The sequence below is a fragment of the Narcine bancroftii genome, chromosome 2, assembly GCF_036971445.1.
Source record: "Narcine bancroftii isolate sNarBan1 chromosome 2, sNarBan1.hap1, whole genome shotgun sequence".
Classification (NCBI taxonomy): domain Eukaryota; kingdom Metazoa; phylum Chordata; class Chondrichthyes; order Torpediniformes; family Narcinidae; genus Narcine; species Narcine bancroftii.
In genome coordinates, this window is record NC_091470.1 from 100,247,998 (window position 1) to 100,273,375 (window position 25,378).

Below are 25,378 nucleotides of genomic sequence, written 5' to 3' on the forward strand. Positions count from 1 at the left end.
GATAAGAAGACACTTTAAGAGAGTCACCCCATTGGCAAGTGGCATCAACCAGCTCTTCATCCTGGGTGTCACCATTGCTGTTTCACACAACTTTATTCAAACAGCTGTTATGAGCAAAGCATGACAAGGCTCTCTGTTGGCTGAATATTTGCTCCCATCTTCACCAAAGGTTTATGTGTTACTTCATAGAACATTTACAATTTTAAACATTTTTTAACCTATTATTTCATTCTTATTTATATTAACTTTTAAAAATTCTTATTAATTTTTTTTGCCAGTTGCCTGAGGTGGCTGGTTGCTTGAATTCTGGATACCAGGGGTATTACTGTACTATAGTTTTGTGTTTTATTCCATGTGGCTTCTCAACATTGAAACATATTCCTCATTGCAGCCATCATCAACAGTGTGTTCCAGGGTTCCATGCGGATATTTACAAAGAAGCTACCACCACCAGATCTGGTTAGCAACCTTTATTGTCAATTCTTCTCTTGCTTTCATTGTATTTTTTCGTGTCTTTTGATTGGCAGGGCAGAACAGATTAAGATTTTGCCGGGCAGTGGATTGGCCATGAGAAGATGGGATATTAGGAACAACAGGCAGGTTGCCAGTCTGTTCCTGGTAGGACAAATGGAAAACTGGGTGCTTTTAAGGTCTGAAGCTTTTAAAATTCTGTTATCAATGTACATTTTTTTTCAGAATCGAGCAAAGTTTTAAGTAAAAGCAACACTGGAGAAACCCAGCAGGTCTAAACAGTGTATTTTTTGAAGCAAAGATACATAACCAACATTTCAGGCTTGAGCCCTTCATCAATGTATGAGCTAAATGTGGGGGGGCGGGGGGGGGTGGGAAGATTTAAGAAGCACACGAGGAGCAACTTTGTCACTTAGTGGATGATGGGTATGTGGAAGGAGGTTGGTAGAATAACTGCATTTAAAAGACATTTGGATAGGAAAAGGTGAGAGGGATTTTAGATTTATTGTCAGACATGGCATCACATACAACCCTTAGATATGTTTTCACCTGGGCGTGGCTGATTTACCACTTATCGGTTGTGCAAAAAAAAAACCTGTACATAACATATACGTAAACAAGTAAAGAAATGTAAACAAACAGTGCAGAGAGGAAAGAAGTGCACAAGTGCGAGTCCTTAAATGAGTCCCTGATTGAGTTTGTTGTTGAAGATTCTGATGGTGGAGGGGGAGTAGCTGTTCCTCTACCTGGTGATGTGAGTCTTGTAGCACCTTTACTTCCTTCCTGATGGTAGTAGTGAGAACAAAGTGTGTGCTGGGTGGTGTGGATCTTTGATGATTGCTGCTCTCTGATGGCATCGTTTCATGCAGATGTTCTTGATGGTGGGGAGAGTTTTGCCTGTGATGTCCTGGGTTGTGCCCACTACCTTTATGCTCAGGTGCACTGGTGAACCCATAGCAGACAATGATGCAGCTGGTCAGCACACTTTCACCACACATCTGTACCAAACCTCCCCAAACTCCTGAGGAAGTAGAGGTGCTGATGTTCTTTCTGTTGGGTCCAGGAAAAATCCTCCGAAATATTGACTCCTAGCAACTTAAATTTGCTCACCCTCTCCACCTCTGATTCCCCCCAATGATCCTTAGATTGTACACATCTGGTTTTCCCTTCCTAAAGTCAACAATCAGCTCCTTAGTTTTGGTGTAATTGAGTGCAAGGTTGTTGTTGGTGCACCATTCAGCCAAGTTTTCAATTTCCATCGCTGACTCATTGACCCTTTTTATTATAACCCACTAACTTGGTATTGTCATCGAATTTGTAGATGGTGGTGGTGTACTGAGCCACACAGTCGTAGGTGTAGAGTAGAGGAGGGGCTAAAAATACAACCCTGTGGTGCTCTAGTACTGATGGAGATTGTGGATGAGATGTTCTTCCCAATCCTAACTGAATGTGGTCTGGAGGTTAGGAAATCAAGGATCCAATTCATAGTTGGATGTTGATTTGGGCCTAGGGCAGCAAGTGGGACGAGCTCAGATATGAATCTTGATCAGTGCGGACGAGTTGGGCTGCAAACTATTTTCACTGTAGAGCTCAGTGATTCCAATCATTGCAGCCTGAAGGTCAGAATGCCTCTTGCAGATTATTTTAAATGCACTTACTCATTTTGCCACATGGTGGCACAAGGGTACCATTAATGCATACTGTGCAGGTTCTGCTGGCTTTGTAGGGGTAGGGGAGATTAAGGAAGAGGGGAGAAGGAGTTCAGAATTTTGCAACTTTTTAATTAAATGATTTAAATTTCATGCTGATGTAGGTAATGTCTATTAGTGGTAGGAATGGAGCATCCCTAGTGTTTTTGAGATGCTTCCTAATGTTTGTTACACAGTAAAACATCTAAACTACTCTTTGCAATGTACTTAGTGCAAATAAAAAAAGTGGTTAGTTATAATGTAAAACTCTCTCTAGATTGCCCAAAATATTTTTATTGCAGGTTAAGTACCTGGTTTGATATAAATTGAAGCTCCCAACAGCCTTGATCAAAGAATGACAACAACTACTGCAGCATTTTTTTTGTATGCTTTCATTAGAGCATTAGATTCTTGGACAAGAATTATTTAATATATTTTAGAATGTTAAATGAAGCTATCAGTGATGCCCATCAATTGCTTTTTAAAAATCCTTCTGCTTATTTATAGTGGTTCTTTAACACGTTAATAACCTGCTGACAAAATGCTGTTGGCATATATTCTGATTTGTAATTTGTGTCAGTGTTCACAAGCCGAATCTTGTACAATATATAACCATATAACCGTTTACAGCACGGAAACAGGCCATGTCGGCCCTTCAAGTCCGTACCGGTTCACTTGAACATTTCCACTAGCTCCTCCGCAAATTATGATGGAAAGTTGCAGAAGAAATGAATTAGGTTGATTTAGGTGGGACTGAAGTCATAAACAAAGCCAGACTTGTTGGACAAGTGGCTTTTTCTTCCTGTTTTAAAACAATTTTTTCTGTTGAAAAGTAGTGGACCAATAGCTTATATTTGATTGATTTTGGTAATCGTAGTTTGGCAGTGAATGCAGTGCACTTTTTAAAGGGGATCAGACCGATTCCAAGAAGCCTGAGGGAATGATTTAAAACATTGTCCATCACCTTGAGAGCTGAGCTTGCATCTTGTCAGATTGATGAATGGGTATGATAATCATTCCTCTTGTGACCATTCCAGCCTGTGGTAATGCATTGAGTATGGAGATTAGTTAGCTGCCAATGGCTTCTCTGGTGTTCAAAACATTTTAATAGACTTTTTTTTTAGAGGAAAGCATTAACTTTCTTTTTATGTCCTCTCTCCAGACACCAGAGGAGAAGGAGCAACTGCTGGAAATGCAGGAGTTCAAGGAAACAATGACAGAGTCTACGTTCTTGTACTTGACCCTTGACTTGCCAACTGCTCCTCTGTACAAAGATGAGAAGGAGCAGCTGATCATTCCACAAGTTCCACTCTTCAACATCTTGGCAAAATTCAATGGCATCACAGAGAAGGTTGATACAAAATGAAAAGGCAAATGAGAATAAAACTGAGTACTCCTAGCGAACACAGCAAAATTAATGGAACTAATTAGGAAGAAGATATATCAGAGTTTATAAAATGATGACAGCACAAAATCTTGAGTATGGTAAAGCACTGCTGACTGCGCTAAACCCATCCTGAGGCGAGGCCCTGTTAGTGAAAAGGCCCAAAGGGAGTTGTGGTTCTTTAGTGTACCTGAGTGTTCCAAACCACAAATGGTTTTTCAGTATTTATTTTTCAAGTACATTTCCCCTTGAGTCTTCCCACTGAACTCACTTCTATCAAGTTCTGTTTTCTGGATTTAAAAAATTATTTCTCTTTGCTACTAATTTTTTGCTGCTATTTTTATATTGTCCAGTTCCTCAGCTAATACCTCTGACTTTTAAACAGTACAAAATAATTCTTGACTATCAGTGGCATTGAAGTCACCAACAGCTTCCTACTCTGCCAGGAGGAGGCAGGGGCATCTTTTAATTAGAAGGTTAACTCATAGAACATAGAACTGTACAGCACAGTACAGTCCTTTCGCTGTTGTGCCGATCCATATATTCAATAAACCCTCCCTACCCCTTAACCTATTTTTCTTTCATCCACATGCCTGTCTTAAATGCCCCTATTGTTACAACCTCCACCAGCATCACTGGCAAGAGAATTCCAGGTACCCACAACTCTGTTTAAAAAAAAACTTACCTCTGATGTCTCCCTTAAACTTCCCTCCCTTAACTTTGCACATATGTCCTCTGGTGTTTGCTGTTCCTGCCCTAGGAAGCAGATGTTGGTTGTCTATTCCTCTCATAATCTTGTAAACCTCTATCAAGTCTCTTCTCATCATTCAATGCTCCAAAGAGAGAAGTCACAGCTCTGCTAACGATGCCTCGTAAGACTTGTTTTCCAGGCAATGTCCTGGTAAATCTCCTCTGCACCCTCTCCATAGCTTCCACATACTTCCTGTTATGAGGTGACCAGAACTGAACACAATTCTCTAAGTGTGGTTTTACCAAAGATTTGTAGTGTTGTAACGTGATCTCTCTACTCCTGAATTCAATCCCCCTATTAATGAATCCCAGCATTCCATAGGCCTTCTTAACTATCTTATCAACATTTCCACAGGATCACTATCAGCCGCTATCTCCATGCAACAGGCATAGTTCAAAGGCTGGGTGATTTTAGTGCATGGTTTAGCACCTGTCTTCCCAGATTTTTTCCACTTCTTTACAGGCACATTTGTGTATGCTGGTATATTCTTAATTACCCAGATGCAGCAATTTTCTTTTGTAACAAAAGCCTTCTGCTTTGTGCGGACAAATTAGTTCAATTTGCGGTCTGCAAACCACTGCTGGTCTGTGGGTTTGTGTCAGGTGATCTACGGCGAGGTGGCAAAAACAAATATTAATTATAATAATCAAGTAACAAGGTTGTAAAATTTGAAGTCAAATGAAAATTCCAGCTAAACAAAAATTTGCAACTGTATTATTGTAGCTTTGTTGCCCTACATGAGAAAGATAACCATGTTCACCAGCCCTTTATTTGGTGAAGAACATTTTGTACCATTCTGAGGTCACGAAAGGTGCTTTGTGAAAGAAAACTCTGACTTTAAAAAAAAATAAATTTAGACATACAGCACAGTAACAGGCCATTTTGGCCCTCGAGTCCGTGCTGCCCAATTTGCACCCAATTAACCTACACCCCCGGTATGTTTTGAACGGTGAGAGGAAACCAGAGCCTCCGGGGAAAACCCATGCAGACATGGGGGAGAACGTACCAACTCGTGACAGTGCAGGATTCAATCCCTGGTCCCGATCGCTGATTCTAAATACGTTGGTTGCGCTAACCGTGCTTCTTATGAATGTTTATTGCATTTCCTTCAGGAGTACAAAACGTACAAGGAAAATTTTCTAAAGAGGTTCCAGCTGACAAAGCTCCCACCTTATCTCATCTTCTACATCAAAAGATTCACAAAGAACAATTTCTTCATAGAGAAGAACCCCACCATTGTTAACTTCCCAATTACGTAAGTAATATACATTTAGGTTTAGTTTTTTCCATGAGCACTCCTTGATTACATTCTCATTCTAAAATATAAAATGCTAGAAATACTCAGGTTATGCAGCATTTCAAGATTCCTTAATACATGTTCTGTATTATTACATGACAATAAAGGAATCTTGGAATGCTGCATAATACATTACATGAAATGGTCTTCTGCCTGCCGTATGGCAGATATGCCCGGCGCTCCTTACAGTAAGAGAATAAGAAAAGCAAAAAAGAGTGCCTTCAGAGTCGCTGAGTGTCCGTGGATCCACCTCCAGCGCTCGGTGCAGCCACACAGACCCCTGTTGGGTTCATTAGCAACTTGAGCTCCAGATCCAAACTTCTGACACGAACAGGAAGTCATCAACACCCTTCGTGCCCTCTCAAATCACAGTTCCAATACCTAGTTCCCATGAGGCAGGCTCCCACAGCCTGTGTGGGTGCCTCTGCCTGCTGAGCCTTGGATAAAGAAAGAATTGATATTTGAGTCTATCAAAGGCCAGTTCTCTAATAGAAATTTATTGTGGGAAATTGGTCAATTCGTTGAGTTTTGAAGATGAAATTAACATTTCAAATGATGACCTGTCATCAAAACTACCCGTGTCTGACCAACTGCGTATTCACAAATTCATTTGATTTCTACACACGCTACAGGAATGAGCTACTGTAAGAGCACTTCACAGGAACATTCCTGGACTGGAGTCACTGAATTATCTGTGACACTTTCTTTACTGTTTTTCTGTTGTTTCTGTTGAAACAAAAATGGCAACTACTGGGAATATCGGTTGACACAGTACTTTGGGAGCCATCCAGGTGACTGAGGGCAGATAGAGAGAGGGTAAGAAGTGAAAGAATGCATTGGCACCGTGAGAGGGAGGAGTCAACGGGTGCTGGAAATCTGAAGGAAACAAAATTGCAGGAAATAAACAAGAGATCAGGGTTAGGGAGCTTATCGTTTTCACAGTTCTCCCAAATTGCTCTCCGAACAACCCCATTGATCGCTTTTCCCTATAATCACTGTAAACTGACAATGAATGATCCTTGACTGTAGGGATACTTGTTTGTGAAACATTTGAGATGGGCATGGTATGTGGAGTTTGCACATTCAAGCGCTTTGAGCAACCCCATTGATCGCATTCCCCTGTAATCTTCTCTTTCACATCCATCTGCTTCATTGCGAATTCTCCTACCACCCACCTGCATTAAGGGTAATTTACATCAATCTATCACCCAGTAAATCACGAAAATCTGTAGACCCAGTGGTTGAAGTAAAAAACACAAAATGCTGGAGAAGCTCAGCAGGTCAAACCGTAGCAAAGGTAGAAATGCATAACCGGCATTTCGGGGTTGAGCCCTTCATCAAGGTAGGTTGAACACTTGAAGGGCTCAAGCCTGAAATGCCAGTTATGCATTTCTACCTTTGCTACGGTTTGACCTGCTGAGCCTCTCCAGCATTTTGTGAAACCGATCACCCAGCTCCTCTTAGGTATGTGGGAAGAACCTGGAGCACCAGAGGAAACCCGCACTGTAAGAGGGAGAATGTGCAAACTCCACAGGCCATGCCCATCTCAAATTGTTTCACAAATAAATATACCTATCTATTTCTATAGTCAGGGATCATTCATTTTCAGTTTACAGTGATCAGCTTCCACACCACTGGTGTCGTGGCTCCCTGCTATGTGTTTATGGAATGGAAGGCAGCTTTGTTTACACACAGTTTACTGCTTTAATGGATCAATATATTGAATTTTTAAAAAAATTGGTGCTGCCAGAGCTGCTGTAATGGCAGAATTGCCACTGGTATGGACCCATGGGGAGCGGAGGCACAGTACTCCCCCGTGGGGTCCAACCACCCGGTCGGTCCAACTTCCATTAGCTCTGTACAGGCCTTAAAAAGAACTGACGGTGGTTTATTTTAAAATCCGAGGTCTGGTCCCAAGATGTTTGGCAGTGGCCTCAAGGGCTTGTAGATACCAGGGAAGCAGGGGACAGAAGCAGGGCACCATAAAACAAGGAGACCACCCCTTATTTGAGAAGGAGGAGCAGAGGAGACTACCCATGTGATAGTGAGCACGGCAGCGGGCCAATGAGGGCCTCTGAGGCTGAAGAACACACAGGCGGTGGGCTATTGATGACCCGAGGCAAGGAATCCACATAGACTGCGGGCTGCTGGCGGCTGCAGTCAAGGGACTCGCACCAGTTTGCAGACTGCTGGAGATGGACTTGAGACTGGCTGAAGAGGAACCAGGTATCGGAAAAGAGATGTCTGCTGAAGGCTTTCTGATCATGTCAGAGGTTTGGATCTGGAGCTTGGATTGAAAGCTGTGTGGTTGCAGGAACGCTGGAGGTGAATCCATGGACGCTCAGTGACTCTGGGGGAACTCTTTTGCTTCTCTTTCTCTGACTATAAAAGGCAGCACACAATTTCTGCTGATGCCTTACAGTAAATTTCGTATAATATCACATTTTCATTTTTATTACATGACAATAAAAGAATCTTGAATAAGTAGAAATTCTGTCTGGCCTGCAGGAAGATGAATGTGATGTCATACATCAATAAATCTGAGGTTTGAACTAATAGAATTTCCTTTAATTGTATTAATGCAATAATGCTTTTAGACATTTAGGAATTATATATATTTGGGGGTTACTCTATTGGTACTGCTGAGAAAGTTTAGACGTGTTTGTGTGTTATTTGCTAACTGTGTGACTATGTCTATTCAAATTGTGTGGATTTGGTGTTATAAACCGTGGGTTTATTGTCTTGTTTCAGGAATGTGGATTTAAGAGAATACCTGTCCGAGGAGGTTCAGACTGTGCACAAACACACCACCTATGATCTGATAGGTAATGTGGTCCACGATGGGAAGCCAGGTGAGGGAGCATATCGGGTCCACGTTCTGCATCATGTGAGTATGCATTTATGAGACTGTTAAAACTAGGCTGTAGGCAGAGTTCATCGATCATAAGTGGAATGAACAAATGCATCACAAAATCGTATCGCAGATACTGAGAGGCACATTAGGCTGGGACAATTCACAGCAGTTCTAAAATCCATGCAAAGAGCAAAAAAAAATTCCAATGTGGAATTTTCTTTGTCATGAGTAGCTCATTTCTTTATAATGTACATGCAGTTATATTTTCTCAGCCAATTAATATTTGATTCCATTGTTCATGTATGAGCGATTATACATTGAATTCCAACTGGCCTCAGTCCTGCATTTAGACCTTATTTTTCTAGTTTATCTCGGACCTCATTGAGACGATGGTGGGACTGTAGGCAGGTTAGAATAGGAATGGGATTGAGAGTTCAAGTGGCAGGCAAGATCACCCCAGCGAACTGAACACGTCGAGTGATCACCCAATCCGCGTTGGCTTTTCCCAATGCAGAGGGTTCTGATGCAGTGTCTTGATTTGAAATGCCGATCCTCCCTATGTCTCCACAGATGCTGCTCGACCTGTCGAATTCCTCCAGCAGTTTGTTTTTTGTCTAGGGGAAACCACATTGTAGACAAGCCAGTCTCATTGATGGCCCTATTCTCCCCCCACCCCCCCCCCCCCCCCACTCCTCCTCTGGGGGCCACAGCACATTTAAGTAAAAGCCTTGTTTTCTTTTCACCTCACATAGTAAATATCTTTTGTGTGTTTTATGTTGTTGGTAGCAGAGAAGTATGGAAGAAAATGCTTCATAAACTTTGAGTGGAATCCCAAAGGGGCCATAGACATTAGACTGGAAGGAGGGCAAGTGACAGGCTGCCACACCTGGATTGATTGGGCCCTTGGATAGTGGGAAGAAGTGAATGGGCAAGTGTTGCATCTTTTCTAGTTGCTTGGGGAATGACCCAAGGGACAGGCCTGATGGACGGGGATGGAAAAATGTCAAGTTTATTTTCATCTGATTATACAAGTATAGCCCGTTCAAGTACAACAGGGTTCTCTGGTCCTCAGTTCAAAGCAGGCAGAGACACAACCAAATATAACTCACGTACAGACAGACAGTATATATGCAGGATGGGTATAACATCTATATAAATAAATATCATCATTAATATGAGAGACCCGGGTGGTTAGAGTGAGCAGTTCTTTTGGTTATTCGTATTCTCACTGCCCATGGGAAGAAGCTGTTCCTCAGCCTGGTGGTGCTGGCTCTGATCCTCCTGGATCTCTTCCCTGATGGGAGCAGCTGAAAGATGCCGTGTGCAGGGTGGAAGGGGGTCCTCAGTGATTTTGTATGCCCTCTTCAGACAACAATCCCAGTAGATCATATCATTTGGTTGGGGGGAGGGGGGAGGAGTTTCCAGTGATCCTCTCTGCCTACATTGGCTTTTGACTTACACCACAATGCTCTTCCCCAGCAGTACCTTGAAAACTATAAGCCTTTCCTTCCTGAGGAAGGATCACTGACCTGAAATGTTCACTGGTTTCTCTTTCCATGGATGCTGTTTGACTGTGTTCTTTCAGCATTTCTGTTTTTGTTTCCGATTCCAGTTTTATTTGTTTTCCAGCAATTAGTCGATTGGATCTGTCTTGCTTTTTTGTCGAGATATACCTGGTCAATTTCCCACGGTTGGGTGAATGCCAGTGTAGTAGGAGAGATTTAGATTGTAGCCTTTGCTATAAAGTCTGCATGTAAAAGAGTCTCAAGGTTGTATGTGATGTCATTTCTGTACCCTAAATCTGAACTTTGAACTTTTTGAAGTTTGAATCAGTGCTCTCATCCATAGTTCTGGTCAGTACAGTAATGGAGAGTGCACAGAGGACCTTGTCGGGATTGTAATAGAGGGAGTTGAGGTTGGACTTAGTTGAGCTTGTAAGATTCTGCTGAGCCTAGATAGAAATGTAAACAAATGATGTATTTCATAATGCATCAGGATATAACAGGTGATAAAGATTTAGCAGAATTGGTTGATTTAGAGGGAGGATGATGAAATTTCTTTTAAGGGCCTGTAACTCAAGCCTTGTCACACATAAAATACTTGGAGATGTGACATACCAGGTGATGGGCACAAGATGGAGTTACACTATATCAACTGGGATTGGCATGACAGCCTCAATGACTTTCTTTTGTGCCATAAATATTTTGTCTCCTATTATTTCTAAGTCCAAGTTTTTTGCATAATTCCGACCAATGCTGGTTGGTCTGAGTATAAACCGGGAAGTGTTGCACTTAATTGTTTGACCAAGAAGCATGAAATACTGAGTGCTGATTCTTGTAAAAAGAAACTGTCTTGGAAATGTAATACTTTTCTTTCTCTTTCAGGGAACAGGAAAGTGGTATGAGCTACAAGATCTACAAGTTATTGACATCTTGCCACAAATGATCACTCTCTCTGAGGCTTACATTCAGGTTAGTCCTACCAATGACAATGTTACGCATGCACAAGGCTTGTCTGCTGATTGTATTGATATGCAACTACAGATTGAGGATCTGAGGAATGGGAAAGGCTTGTCCACATTCAAGGGAATGTATTATAGAGCATCCAATAGTCACGAGAATTGGAGGAACTAATCTGCAGGGAGATGGCCAACAGCTGCAGGAAACAGGAAGTTGCGATGGTAACTTTTCACATATTAACTGGGTCTCCCAAACTGTCAAAGGGCTGGATGGTTTAAGGTTTGTCAAAATGTGTTCAGGAAAGTTTTCTAAAACAATATATTGAGGTACCAACTAGAGGGATTGAAATACTGGATCTCCTATAAGGGAACAAGGTAGGACAGGTGACAGAAGTAAAGGGGAACTCTTTGGGTCCAATGATCATAATGTCATTGGTTTCAAGATAATTATAAGGTTAGATCTGGTCCTTGGATTGAGATTCTGAATTTTGAGCAACTGAGAAAGGATCTAGAAAGCATGAATTGGAACAGGTTGTTTTCTGGCAAGGATATACTCAGTAAGTGGAAGGCTGTCAAAGGTGAAATTTTGAGAGTATAGTTTGTATGTTCCTGTAAGGATTAAAGTTATTAGGCATAAGAAACCTTGGTTTTCGATGGAAATTGGTGATCTGGTAAAGAAGAAGAGAATGGAGTATAAAAAGAACGCAGGGAAAAAACTTGAGGGAAATCGAAGGGCTAAAAGACATGTAGTTGCTTTGGCAGATTCGAACCCCAGTCCTGATCGCTGGTGTTGTACCAACGTCGCTAACCGCTACGCTAACCATGTTGTCATATAAAGAGTAAGTGCAAGTAAACTTTTTCCTCTGAGTTTAGGTGAGATACAAACCAGAGGACAAGGGTGAAATGGTGTAGTTTAGGGGGAACATTAGGGGGAAATTTCCTTACACAGAGCGGTGGTAGTGTGGAACAAGCTGCCAGCTTAAGTGGTGAATGCGGGCTCAATTTTAACAATTAAAGATTTGGACAGGTACATGGATGGATGGGTGGGGAATGAAGGGGTATGGAATGGGTGAATGTCAGTGGAACTAGGCAAAATAATAGTTTGGCTCAGACGAGTGTGCAGTGTTCTATGGTTAGATGGTGTATTTGGGCAGCACAGTCTTGTCAGTTGGAAGGGCCTGTTACTGACCTGTCTTGGTTAAAAAAAGATTAAATTGAGAATTTTATATTGTGTCAGATTATGTTGTATTTGTATTGTATATAAATAAGCATTTGGGAGATAAATTGAGACAGGTTTTTTTTAAATGTAGGTCACATATACAAACACTTCAAAAGAGATCTTATTTAAAATACTGGAGCTCTGCTCAAGCCAGACAGGGCGGCTCTTGGGGGGCCTTTGCAAAAATTTTGGGGAGCGGCCAAGAGACTTCACTAATTGATTGTTATTTTGAAAAGCAAAAGGTGAAAGAACTCGGAGGAGGAGTTCAGAGCCGCAGGCTGTCTGGAGGGCAGCTTGCTGTTCTAAGAGGGTCATGTGGTTTTGCAAGCAGAAAGAGTAAAACAGGCTTTTCTCAGAGAGAGTGAGAGAGAGAGAGAGATCAGTTCTGCAGTTTTACATTCAGCTGGGACTGGAACAGGACAAGCTGGAAAGCTTGTGGAAAAAACCCATTTGAAGATGAGTTGTGACTGCTTAGTTCAGCCTGGTCAAAGCCCTTGTGGTTCATACAAGAGGAGAGGACTGGCTGCCTTATGTTTCGCTTGAAATAAGCGAAACTCATCTGAAAGAAAGAGGTTATCATCTGGAAAACCCTGATGGGGCAAGTTTCTTCGGCAAGACACTGACGTGGCTGATTAAAAGGAATCAGTTGTGGATGTCCAGCGAACAACAAATCTCTCACTGAAAAGCGGTAACCATTTACCTTTCTAGCACCAAAGCCTGGTGAACTTCATAAATGTTAAATTCTGTGCACAGTATAAGAATGGCCTGCAACCAGTAAATTTGGAAGAATGAGAAGTGAGGTTGGACTGTGAGCCAAAGAACTTTTCTGAACTTACACATTACATACATGCTTAAAATTAGTGATAAGTTAAAGTTTGATCCTGTTTTTATGTTTAAAGATGATTAAAAGCAACTTTTGTTTAAGTAATCATTTGTCTTGGTGAATATCAGTATGCATTGGTTTGAATTACCATCCAAAAATAAGTAGGGCGAATGTTTCTTCAGAGAAAGGTTGAAAAATCCTTAATGGTTGACTTCTCTGTTTTCTCTTTTGTAGCTGTTGTGTAACATCTCTAAAATATAGGTTTATTTTCATCAGTAATAATGAAATTGCTCATATTCACATGAGCTGAATGGGACAAAAGCAATGAAAGTGGGTAACCTGGTGGCTCATGCCTCCTCTGTGAATCATTTAATCCACAGATCTGGAAAAGACGAGAAGACAGCGATGAAAGCCTGCTCAGTGAAAAAGGAGCATGAACTGGGACACGGAGAATCTGCATCTTATGCACGACTTTCAGGATCTTTCTTGAGCAAACCTGGAAGGTACTGGCCATATTTAAAACAAGCTCCGACAATACCCAGATATTTGGCGGATGGGGATTATACTGATGTGATTCTGACCTTGGCTGCTGTGTCCAAATAAGTAACATCTCCAATACTGAAGGTGTGCACTAACCTATCCAGGGGTTATTGCTATGAATATTTTGATGGAATGTGTCTTTTTTGACAAAGTGCCATGCAATAGCAGAAATTATTTGATTCACCTGGGAATACCACCATCTGATTTAATCACCTCCTGTTCTTCTCATATTTGTCCTTTGTGCGTACTGGAGCACTGACAATAATTCCCTTAGGATGTTGCAAGTATATTTTTATGACCTTCCTTCATTTTGTTCAAGCATAAACCATCTTTTACATCAGGCTGATGCTCCAAGTGTTGCAGGGAGCCATTTTACTGTTTTCCTGCTTTCCAGATTATGGAAACTGGCCAATGTCTTGGGAATGTAGCATACAAAATCCATGTCATTTTTTTTCCCCATATTATGTAGAATTGGAAGAACAAGATTTTTGCTAGTCTTTAACAGAGGGTGCAGCCGGAGGATTTTTGTATTGGTTTGAAATAATTTTGTCTATTTTTAAAAAAAAATTAGAGCACTATACGTGCCTCCTTTTTCTGCAATGTTTCTGTCAATTGAGGCAAATAAAAATTTCTTTTAAAGAATAGTTTGGCAATGAGTAGTTGTTGTTTATTGGGGTGGCTGCTTTGTTGTGGATACAAATGATCAAACATCTTAAAAACCTGAAGAATGTGGTGCTTTTTTCCCCTCTTCTCTCTCAAAAGGTCTTGGTTCTTTGCATGTGTGTGGATGATAGCTTCTATCTTGTTCCAAATCAAGGTCATTATCTGAATCCACTAGTACAACCCGATGAAACAGACAGATGCAGAACATATAAACAATTGTTTAATAAATGAAAAATAAAGTTTGAAAATTGTAAATGTTCTCCAAAGCAACACTGAGCCCTTTGGGACCAAATATTCAGCCAGTGGAGCACCCTGGTCATGCCCCGCCCGCAGTGGCTCTTTCAATAAAATGGGGGTGCCAAGGGGCTGATGATGCTCCCCACTATGGTGGCTCTCCCTGTCCCTGCCTGGTAAGAGTCTTTATTTGTATATTAGTAAGCAACTGCGCTGGGTGGGTCACGTCTCCAGAATGGAGGACCATCGCCTTCCCAAGATCGTGTTCTATGGTGAGCTCTCCACTGGCCACCGAGACAGAGGTGGACCAAAAAAGAGGTACAAGGACTGCTTAAAGAAAGCTCTTGGTGCCTGCCCTATTGACCCCCGCCAGTGGGCTGATCTCGCCTCCAACCGTGCATCTTGGCACCTCACAGTTCGGCGGGCAGCAACCTCCTTTGAAGAAGCCCGCAGAGCCCACCTCACTGACAAAAGAGGAAAAACCCAACCTAATTTTCCTTTGCAACCGTGCCTGCCTGTCCCACATCGGACTTGTCAGTCACCAATGAGCCTGCAGCAGACGCGGACATACCCCTCCATAAATCTTCGTCCGCGAAGTCAAGCCAAAGAGTAAAAGATATTAAAGCTTTTTCTCAACTTGGGAATGGAATTAATTATGATACCAGCTAGCACAACACTGTGCCAGTGGCCAAGGTTCAAATTTAAATTTTGTAAGTGAACAGGAATTGTTTAAAGTGAATTATAATGCTGATTTTTTTTTTTCAAATTACATTTTTCCACTGTCTTTTGTCTTTTAAATGGTGTATTCTTAATACAGGTGTATTAGTTAGGCATTGTAAGAGCGTGTCTCAGTCCAGCATACATGATCCCCATAGATTGTGGATAATGGGGATTTTACTATAGTAGCATCTCAGAGGGTTAGATTGAGCAGTTTATTTAGTTGTTTAGCAGTTTCACTGCCTGGGGGGGGGGGGGGGGGGGGGGGGGGAAGAGCTGATATGCCAAGATCTCTTTCCCATTGGGTGTAGCTGAAAGATGCTGTGTGCAGGGTGTGTGAGGTAGACAATCATCCACAAACGATTTTGGCCCAGGGTATTTGTTTCAGGTATGCACTTCTATTGGAGTCCTCAGGATAATGGAAGCCTAGATAGTTTATTTCTCACAGCAGGTCAGCAATCTATTATAACTGAGCAGGCCATCGGGTGTGTGTTTATAGTAATCCTATTGTTATTCTCTCCACTTTCGCATCAGCTCCTCCCCAGATTCTACCACTCACTTTAACACGACAGCCAATATACTTACTGGGTCCTTTTAATCTGCAGAGCTTTGGGATGTGGAAGCAAAACCCAGAAGGGTGCAGGCTTGAACTTTGTTGCTGAGGCTGCAGGATAGTAGCAGTTGCAGCACCATGCCTTCTTGCGACGCATGCAGTCCAGCTCCAGGAAGCTGACTGCATGTCTCTACAGTGACTTGGCTGCAGTGCTCGTCCGTGTTGAGCTCTGTATGACCAAACTTGAAAAATGAATTACAATACCAAAAAGTGTTGATTTAAAGTTTATTTAACAACAGTGTAGTTTTAAAGGATTTCAGACTGCTCAATAAGTGAAACCAAGCCAAGATTGTGTCTGTGCAAATAGCTACAGGGGAACAGAAACTGATCAACAAGGTTGGTAAGTAAAAAAAACATGTTTAGGATGTTTTACTTTGCTATAACTACGGTGTCAATTCAAACCAATAAGAAGCAAGAGTCATCAAGAGAACTAGTACACTGTCCATGGTAGGGTTAAAAAAATATAGACATCATAATTCCTTCACTAACATGGACTTTTGAATAATTGTACTTCAATTCAACACATTAATAGTTGCTTTGAAAGCACGTCAATGCTGGCGCTTGGTATAACAATTCTATCAGCTTCATTTGCCTGCTTTTGTTCCCAGGCTCTTAAACGTGTGGAGAACAGCTTCTCTTCCTTTACAGCTCTTTGAACTCATCTCAATCTTTTTATTCCAGGGAAAAATTGCTCAGCTTTTTCCAACTTCAGATTTATCTACTCACTATAAATTTTGACAAATTATAGTTCTCCATCTCTTCAAACCAGCTTGAGCTAATTTTTACTCCATGTCTTTTAAAATGTGAAATTTCAACTGCGATAATGAGAAAAGTTCTTTCAATCATTTTGAATCAGAATTTATTGTCAGGAACAAGTCGTGAAATTTGGTGTTTTTGTGCCATTCAGAAATTTTGCAAATGTAACCTCAAGAACTGTTGACGAGTTGGAATGTAAAAGGGTCACTGGTAATGGATCCTTGCAGTTATAGGGATGGCCTTGAATTAAATCATACACAAAGAATCAAAAAGCACACAGACAAGCAAACTGATAGATCCATCATTGGAAGTGTTGAATTTCTGGAATCTTCCACCAGGTATGCCAAATTAGCCATGGTTCCATTTGTGCTGCTTACAATGTTGAACAGCCTATAAAAAAAATCCAAGATAAAATAAATTTGGATTACCAGAACATACAACACTTTCATTTACTACTCTTCTAATCTCAAACTGTTCACAATGCTTTTGTAAAACTTCCCAAGCTTGAGCGCAGCCTAACAATTTTCTTGATGAAGCTGGCTATCGCCGCAGCTGTTCACCAAATCTATGTGGAACGCTGCCATTGGAGAGCAGCAGCAATCAAGGATCCCAGGGCACACTCCGTTTTCACTGCTGCCATCAGGAAAGAGGTATAGATGCCACAAGACTTGCACCACCAGGTTCAGGAACAGTTGCTATCCCTCCTAAACAACAAACTCAGACTAATTTAAGGACTCTTGGTGTGTAGATTATGCATTACTAAATTTTTTTTTCTTTATTGCAGTTTGTTTGTATTTCTTGTTTACATTTCTCTTTTGTATGCTCATCTTTTCTTCAGTATACTTATTGCTGATAAGTAGGAATTCTGCCACTCCCGTGGGATTAAAAACCTGACGACTGTATGCGATGTCATGCATGTACTCTGACAAATCTGAACTTTGAGGTTTGAATGGATAGGACAATGCTTGTAATCAACAGCTTTTATACATAAAGCTGCAGATTTAAAAAAACCTTGACATCTGAAGTGACAATAGTGTTTGCATTGAAGTTTTGTCATCTTTTTCTACAAAGAATCTGAGAATGAGTAGCAGGTTCAAAGAACTGAAATGAAGGGAAACTGCAAGAGGAGAAAGGTGTCGGTATTCAGATAAACCTATAAAATTTGAAAGATCGAGGAATTGTTTATGGACAATTGGCGTAGAAGAGATTAGCATCAGATTAGGCCCAATTACATTGAACAGTGGGGGAGAATGGAGGGACCGAGCGCTCGATATTCAATTTTATAGATGCAAAGCAACAGTATAAAAGATTAGTAATAAATATGTAGTCAGCAATCAGGCCTGATTGCCATTTGCAATCTCTTCTCCCAAGATGGCTTTATCTGCTGACATTTCCTGCATATCATCAAGAAATGAAATTATACTCACATTACAGCGGGTGGCTGTTTCTAGGTCCTTGCACCAGTGCGAGGGTCCCCAAGTGCACTCGTTCTCTCCAAGAAGATTCACACTCTTTTTTCTCAGACAGACACCCAGTTCCTGTCAATAAATGCACAGGCATGAAAATATTTAAAAAATTATTTTGGTTTTGTGTAACTCCAATGTCGGAGAGAGAATCAGATGAACACTTCAGGTTGATGGACTCTTCCTCAGAACCTTGAGAATGAGTGGAGCGAGGTAATCACAGCTGATCTGTCAGCTGTCCGAGGGAAATGAATGTGGAAAGGGAATAATACCAATAAAATGCTCGAATAGCTGAGATGGAACATTGAAATTTTAATGTAAAATCGCTGAAATATTTAACAAATTATCTTCAGATAGCATATGGAGAGGAAGAGGACATTTGACAACTGGAAAGCTAGCAGAAATTGTTTAATTCAGCGTCACGTACTAATGTCAGTTGCATTACTAATGGCTCGGTTGGCGAAACACTACAAGAGTGACCTGAGTTTGTATCTGGTGCTGTTTGTGCATTTCCCTGGGTCTGCGTGAGTTTCCTCCCATTTCTCAAAATGTACCTAATTGTCACTTTGGAAGGGTATGTTACCATGCTGCATGTCTAAAACTAAAAATTGTTGGGAAAGGAGGTTCCTTGGGATTCATTGGAACAGTGGAGAGGACAAAGTTCAGGTTAGGATGTTGACTCCTGACCCTGCTAAAAACCTGTTTAAAAAGGACTTTAAAATCAATGCAACTTGTATGAAAACTCCTTCCCCACTTACTCACCCTCATGGGGAAAAGAGAAAAAAATATAAATATTTATAAAAAATGTAAATCGCCAGAAGATAGCCTCGTGCTCTCAATGAGAACGTGGAGACCACAGCACTGGAGGCCAGGATCGAACCAAGGCCATCCCATTCAGTCAGAATAGTCAAACCTATCATCATCCACGTCTCAACTTTTCACTCATTACACACCAGATTCTCTCCTTGTATCTTGGAGAACATCTGGAGGATTTCATCATACTTACAGCACAAATGTCTTTTTCTTCTTGGGACTTCTGAAGCAGCAAGCGAAGCTGAGGTTTGTAAGAATGAATAAAGTCTTCACACTAAGAGGACCAGATTAAACAGTTAGCTGTTCTATTCCAGTGGAACAACAACAACTTTTTCTGCATAGTTTTTCCACATTTAAAATGACTTCCACAGTGAGCCACAGTAAAATAAAAGGCAGTTAGCATATATACGAATGCAATTGCAAAAAAAGTGGGGGGGGGGGTCAACTTTTATGTGGGTCAAACTTTTAACCTTGTAAGTACCTGAATCGTTCAAGGCATCGGGAGCTCAGACAGCCGGGACTGGGTGGTTGGGGTGTTGGGCGTAGGTGAGAGTCCTCAATGGGGGCATTGGGAGTTTGAATGGGTGGGCGGTTGGGGTAAGGATCCGTGGTCAGGAGCTCAGATGGGTGGACAGCTGGGTGAAGGTCCAAAGTCAGGGTGTCAGGAGCTCAGATCGGCAGAGGGTCAGGGTGACTATTACACGAGTATAAGGTACATGATAAACATGGGGATATAGAGACTGATCAAACCAGGAAGAATGAGAGGTGCAAATGGGTGATGTGGCTGCAGTTTAATTAATAATGAAAATCTACTAAGCAAATCATGAGACATCAAGGCTCTAGATTGAGCCAAACAAGGATACTGAACTGGCAGTTTTGCAGAAAATGAAACATTATACAATCTTCAGCAAACGTCCTTACCTCTGAGCTCATGACTGGAGTTTGTTGGTGGGGTGATGCTCAAATGGACTTCCCCCCCCCCCCCACCCCCTTGGATACTGTTATGTAGAGCTTTAAGTTTCTAAACTCTACAATTGCCATTATAGATACCAAGAATATTCTGTGATCCTCCCAAACTGTTCTTGCAGACGGACTGCATTTGGGGAGTCATTTGAGGTTCTGCTCAATAGTACCACTAAGATATTGACAATGGTAACATAATTGAACATCAAGGCAAGGTGAAACTATCTTGGAGATGTCACACATGAAATAAAACATTGTACAATGCCATTGTAACCATCAACCCAATCTTTGATGAACATCCTTATGATGGACGGTGCTGAGAATAGTTTGGTCCATATTTGGAAAGGCTGTGATGAGGTCATGGGCTGGGAAGTCATTGTGGAACTAACTCACTGTCAGTGAGCAGATTATTGGAGTGTCACTTGATTGTTCCATCAATGTGCGGGGGATCAAAAGTGGAATGAGCAATTAGTTGGTTTTGAGTTTTGTTGCTTTTTTGTGCATACCCAAGTAGTTATCTACAGTTAGCTGGTGTAATTGTTTAAAAGAAGATTGGGTCAAAAGCAGTTCTGTTGCACAGGCCTTCTGCAAACAGCTGGGATGTTGTCTGGTGTCATAGCTGTCTTACATTCAGAGCTGTATCATATGAACGGTAAATGGGTGTGGTAGAACAGAGGGATCTGGGAATACAGATACATAATTCCCTGAAAGTGGCTTTTGGCATATTGGGCTTCATAAATCAGAGTACAGGAGTTGGGATGTTATGGTAAAGTTGGCGAGGCCAAATGTGGAATATTGTGTGCAGCTTTGGTCACCTAACTACAGGAAAGTTACCAAAGTTGAAAGAGTGCAGAGCATTTTTTTTAGGATATTGCCAGGACTTCAGGAACAGAGTAACAGGGAAAGGATAAATGGGCTAAAACTTTATTCTCTGGAGTGTAGAAGAATGAGGGGAGATTTGATAGAGGTATATAAAATTATGAGGGGTATAGATAGAGTAAATGCAAGTAGACTTTTTCTACTAGTGTTAGGTGAAATACAGATCGGAGGACATGGGATAAAGGTGAAAGGGGAAAAATTTAGCAGGAAACTTCATGGAGAGTCATGGGAGTATGGAGCGAGCTGCCAGCTGAAGAGGTGAATGCAGGCTCAATTTTAACATTAAAGACAAATCCATGTAGGACTGGGTGCAGGTCAGTGGGACTAGACAGAAAAATTGGCACAGACAAAAAAGGGCTGAAGGGCCTCTTTTCTGGGCTGTAATATTCTATGGTTCTAAAAGATTAGGGTGCAGTGAACTCAGGGCAGAAGCCAGGAATGGATCCCTTCAGACTTTATGAACCAATACACTTTTGCAAAATCTAATTACAGGCTTCTCAATGTGTTGACTGTCCTGTTCATTTCAAACATTTGGTGTTATGCCTGCAGCTGCTACCAACACTATTTCCACCTGTTACAGCCAAAAAAGGGCCTCTTTCCCTGCATAAATTTTGAAGGGCAGAATCCAGAAGTGTTTTTGGATGTCGCAACAACTATTTCAGAGAAGTACTGAGCTAAGACGGTGATATTATCAGTGATAAAGTCCACGTCCCTCTTAACTCACCACAAAACGAGAAGTTCCAGATAAGGAGCCACAGGCCTCCACGAGCAGAACATCCACCTCTGTACCATTCTTCTGAGCCACTCTGAGACGATGCGCCAAGTTATCACACGTACCGCAGGACACTCCATCCCGCAGTTCATACAGAGCCACTAGATTGCAGCATATGGGAGAACTAATTAGACAGGGTGCAGACTTTTATCAGCAGGCTTTTCCTGGCATGACATCACTTTTTAGTGCATTACTGCAGCACTGATGAAATCCCAACCACAAAGCCTCAGTTGGCACCAACAATGCTCCTGTGCTGTCCTACATGGGGGAAATCAACTCCAGAGGATTATGAACATTGGAAATTCTCCATCCTAGAGGGCCAGTGAGGCTCAATACTTGGGTTCATTCAAATCACAACAATGGATTTCTGGGGGGGGGGGGGGTGAAATAAGGGAAGAGTGCTGGGCTAGAGGATCAGCCATGATTTTCACCAATTCTTTTGAGGAGCTAGTTGGCTTCCTCCCATTGAAGAATCCCTGAGGCAAACATCCTTGGCACATTTTTTGATTTGCAACTTTCTCAAAGGTTTAATATCTCTTATTTTTAATAACTTTCTTGTTTTAAGGATAGCCTCGTTAGTTAAAATAAGTGATTGGGAACAGGATTTGAATCTTTCATTCTCAGATGAGGTGTGGGACTCTTATTTGTAATCTGATTACAACCTTTTCTGCACGACACTGATGGTTGCAATTTCAAGTTGTCCATAGAGTACATATGTCTAAACCATTGGTTGTCAACCTTTTTCTTTCCACTCACATACCACTCTAAGTATTCCCTATGCCATCGGTGCTCTGATTACTAAGGGATTGCCTACGGTATGTGGGTTGGAAGAAAACATTTGAAAACCACTTTTATTCATACCTAGTTGACTCGTTATGTGCACTGTTTCATAACTCCAAAGGTAATGGGCCAATGACAATTTTTCTCCAGCAAAATGTTTCAGTAACAATTGGGTCTAGAGCAGTGATTCTCAACCTACCCCTCCCACTCATACCACCTTAAGCAATCCCTTACCAATCACAGAGCACTTATGGCATAGAAACATAGAAGATAGGAGCAGGAGTAGGTAATTTGGCCCTTCGAGCCTGCTCCGCCATTCAATGAGATCATGGCTGATCTTAAAGTTCAGTACCCCGTCCCCACCTTCTCTCCGTAACCCCTAATTCCCTTATACTGAAGAAATATATCTAATTCCCTCTTAAATATATTCAATGAACCTGCCCTCTGTGGCAATGAATTCCACAGATTCACCACCCTCTGGGTAAAGAAATTCCTCCTCATCTCGGTTCTAAATGGTTTGCCTATTATCCTCGAACCATGGCCCCGGGTTCTGGACTCCCCCCACCATTGGAACCATCCCTTCCGCATCCATTCTGTCCAGTCCTGCCAGAATTTTATAGGTCTCTATGAGATCCCCTCTCAATCTTCTAAACTCCAGCGAGTACAATCCCAATATTGCAATCTTTCCTCACAAGTCATTCCTACCATTCCAGGTATCAGCCTGGTGAATCGCCTCTGCACTCCCTCCATTGCAAGAGCATCCTTCCTCAGATAAGGCAACCAAAACTGCACACAATACTCCAGGTGGGGTCTCACCAAGGCTCTGTACAGCTGCAGTAAGGTATCCTTATTCCTATACTCAAACCCTCTTGATATGAAGGCCAACATACCATTTGCCTTTTTAACCGCCTGCTGTACCTGCACGCTCGCCTTCAGTGACTGGTGCACAAGAACCCCCTTGGCCTCTCTGCACTTCCCCATCTCCCAATCTATTGCCATTCAAATAGTAATCTGCCCTCCGGTTTACCAAAGTGGATAACCTCACATATTACTTAAAGTGGTATGTGAGTGGAAAGAAAAAAGATTGAGAACCACTGGACTAAAGTTAAATTGATTTGTTTTTAATTCAGGTACAAATGTGAGAATGCTTTGGTTCCTATGTTCTGGACTTGCCCTAGTTTAGAAAAAAAAACTTGGAAAGATAGCTTTCAAACATTATTGGTGATTCTTAAATTCAAATTAGAACCTTGCCCTTTAATTGTTCTATCCAGATCATTTCAAGATGATGTTTTACTGACACCAACTCAAAACTGAATTTTATCTTTTACTTCCATTGATGGCCAGATGTGCAATTTTGATTAAATGGTTCAGTGATATTATGTTCTTGTTTAAAAAATAGATACGAGTCAAATATTAACTTCCAAAAGACATGGGGCCCATTTATGAACGATTATCATAACCGAAAGAATTCGGGTTATTCCAAAGCTTTGGTACTGCGCTGTCCATCTTCAGCTTGTGGTCACTTGATTCCTACGAGTCAGCTTTTAACCTTGTTTAGTGATAGGGAGGGTTTTTTTCTTCTTTTAAATTTTACAATACATAACTACTGTTCAATTGTGCATAACGTAAACATCAATAAAAATATTTTAAAAAAGAAACAGGTACAATTATGATTTTCTTCAACAGATATGGATCTGAAGGGCTTTGAAGGATACACCCCAAATGCAGGCAAATGGAACTAGCCCAGAATGCTAGCGAAAGGGCCTGTTCTGTATTAATCAATGGCTGGATGACCAACTTGGAGGCTATTGAGCCCTTTCTATCCTTGCTGGCTCTCTACCAGAGAAACTTCTTTGTTCCATCTGTCCATCCTTTCCTCTGTAGTGTTGCTAATTTTTTCTTGCCATACATTTATCCAATTCCCCCATCCTCCAATGCCACATTTAAATATCATTTGGACAGGCAACTTCCCCCATCCCCACCCTTTACATACCACTTTAAGTAATCTCTTATTAACTACAATGCATCTATGGCATCCTAAGAGTGGAAAAAAGGTTGAGAATCACTCCAATGCCACATTTAAATATCATTTGGACAGGCAACTTCCCCCATCCCCACCCTTAAGTAATCTCTTATTAACTACAATGCATCTATGGCATCCTAAGAGTGGAAAAAAGGTTGAGAATCACTCCAATGCCACATTTAAATATCATTTGGACAGGCAACTTCCCCCATCCCCACCCTTAAGTAATCTCTTATTAACTACAATGCATCTATGGCATCCTAAGAGTGGAAAAAAGGTTGAGAATCACTGCTTTAGAGGGATATTGGGCAAATGCAGACAAGTTGGTCTAGCTCAGATAATTAAGGAGTAGGTAGATAGTGGCGAACTAGTTCAATACAAAGAGTGCCAGGGAGACTCGTGGTTCATGCACGGTGAAAACGATAAATAGTCATTGTATTGGGTCTGACCCTTCATCAGGCATTCCTCAGATGGAATGGAGATTCAGAGTGTGAATTAAAAAAAAGCATTCCTTCTCTCTCTCTGCCATATTGTGGTCACTCTTGCCCAAGGGGCTTCACACAAGATTGTGAACTAACCTTTCCCCAGTCTAGAATGGCCTGTTCTCTCAATGGTTCCGCGACATGCTGGTTTAGAAAACAATCCCGCATACGTTCTAAGAAATCCTTTTCCTCATTACCCTTCCCAATTTGGTTCATCCAATCTACATGTAGATTGAAGTCATCCATTATAACTGCTGAAACTTTCTTGCATGCATTTCCAATTGCCTGATTAATGCCATCCCTAACCTCACTGCTACTGTTAGGTAGCCTGTACACAGCTCCCACTAGCATCTTCTGCCCATATTCGCAGCTCTACCCATAATAGATTCCACATCCTCCAAGTTAATGTCCTTCCTTTCTACTGCATTTACCTCCTCTCTAACCAACAACACTACCCCACCTTTTCCTTTCTGAAAAATCGAATATCCCTGATATTGAGCTCCCCGTCTTGGTCCCCCTGAAGCCCCTCTGTGATCCAGACTATTATCACAATCATTATTAGATATCTCCACATTCAATTCATCCACCTTATTACGAATGCTCTTTGCATTGAGACACCAAGCCTTCAGACTGGCTTTTGCCACTCTTATCTATTTTACCATCATGTTGAAAAGTGACCCTTTTTGATTTTTGCCCTGGCCACTTTAATTTTTCACCTTGCTACCTTTTGCTTCC

The 25,378-nt window shown here is 41.5% G+C and overlaps 2 protein-coding genes across 4 annotated transcripts in view; one reads left to right on the forward strand and one right to left on the reverse strand.

Moving 5' to 3' along the window:
- usp39 (ubiquitin specific peptidase 39) overlaps positions 1-14,129 on the forward strand; it is a 36,077-nt gene extending 21,948 nt beyond the window's left edge. For all 3 annotated transcript variants that reach the window (XM_069917692.1, XM_069917694.1, XM_069917693.1), the window contains 6 exons: positions 392-459; positions 3,322-3,510; positions 5,407-5,549; positions 8,343-8,478; positions 10,830-10,916; positions 13,326-14,129. In XM_069917692.1, the coding sequence (XP_069773793.1) occupies positions 392-459; positions 3,322-3,510; positions 5,407-5,549; positions 8,343-8,478; positions 10,830-10,916; positions 13,326-13,382 (680 nt within the window). In that variant the 3' untranslated portion in view covers positions 13,383-14,129. The remainder of the gene's footprint in view (positions 1-391; positions 460-3,321; positions 3,511-5,406; positions 5,550-8,342; positions 8,479-10,829; positions 10,917-13,325) is intronic.
- Positions 14,130-15,923: 1,794 nt separating this feature from the next.
- LOC138754001 (prosaposin-like) overlaps positions 15,924-25,378 on the reverse strand; it is a 47,020-nt gene continuing 37,565 nt past the window's right edge. The window contains exons 8-11 of the mRNA XM_069917704.1: positions 21,311-21,459; positions 18,938-19,018; positions 17,896-18,006; positions 15,924-16,858 (exon numbers count right to left, since the gene is read on the reverse strand). Coding sequence (XP_069773805.1) covers positions 16,817-16,858; positions 17,896-18,006; positions 18,938-19,018; positions 21,311-21,459 — 383 coding nt within the window. The 3' untranslated portion in view covers positions 15,924-16,816. The remainder of the gene's footprint in view (positions 16,859-17,895; positions 18,007-18,937; positions 19,019-21,310; positions 21,460-25,378) is intronic.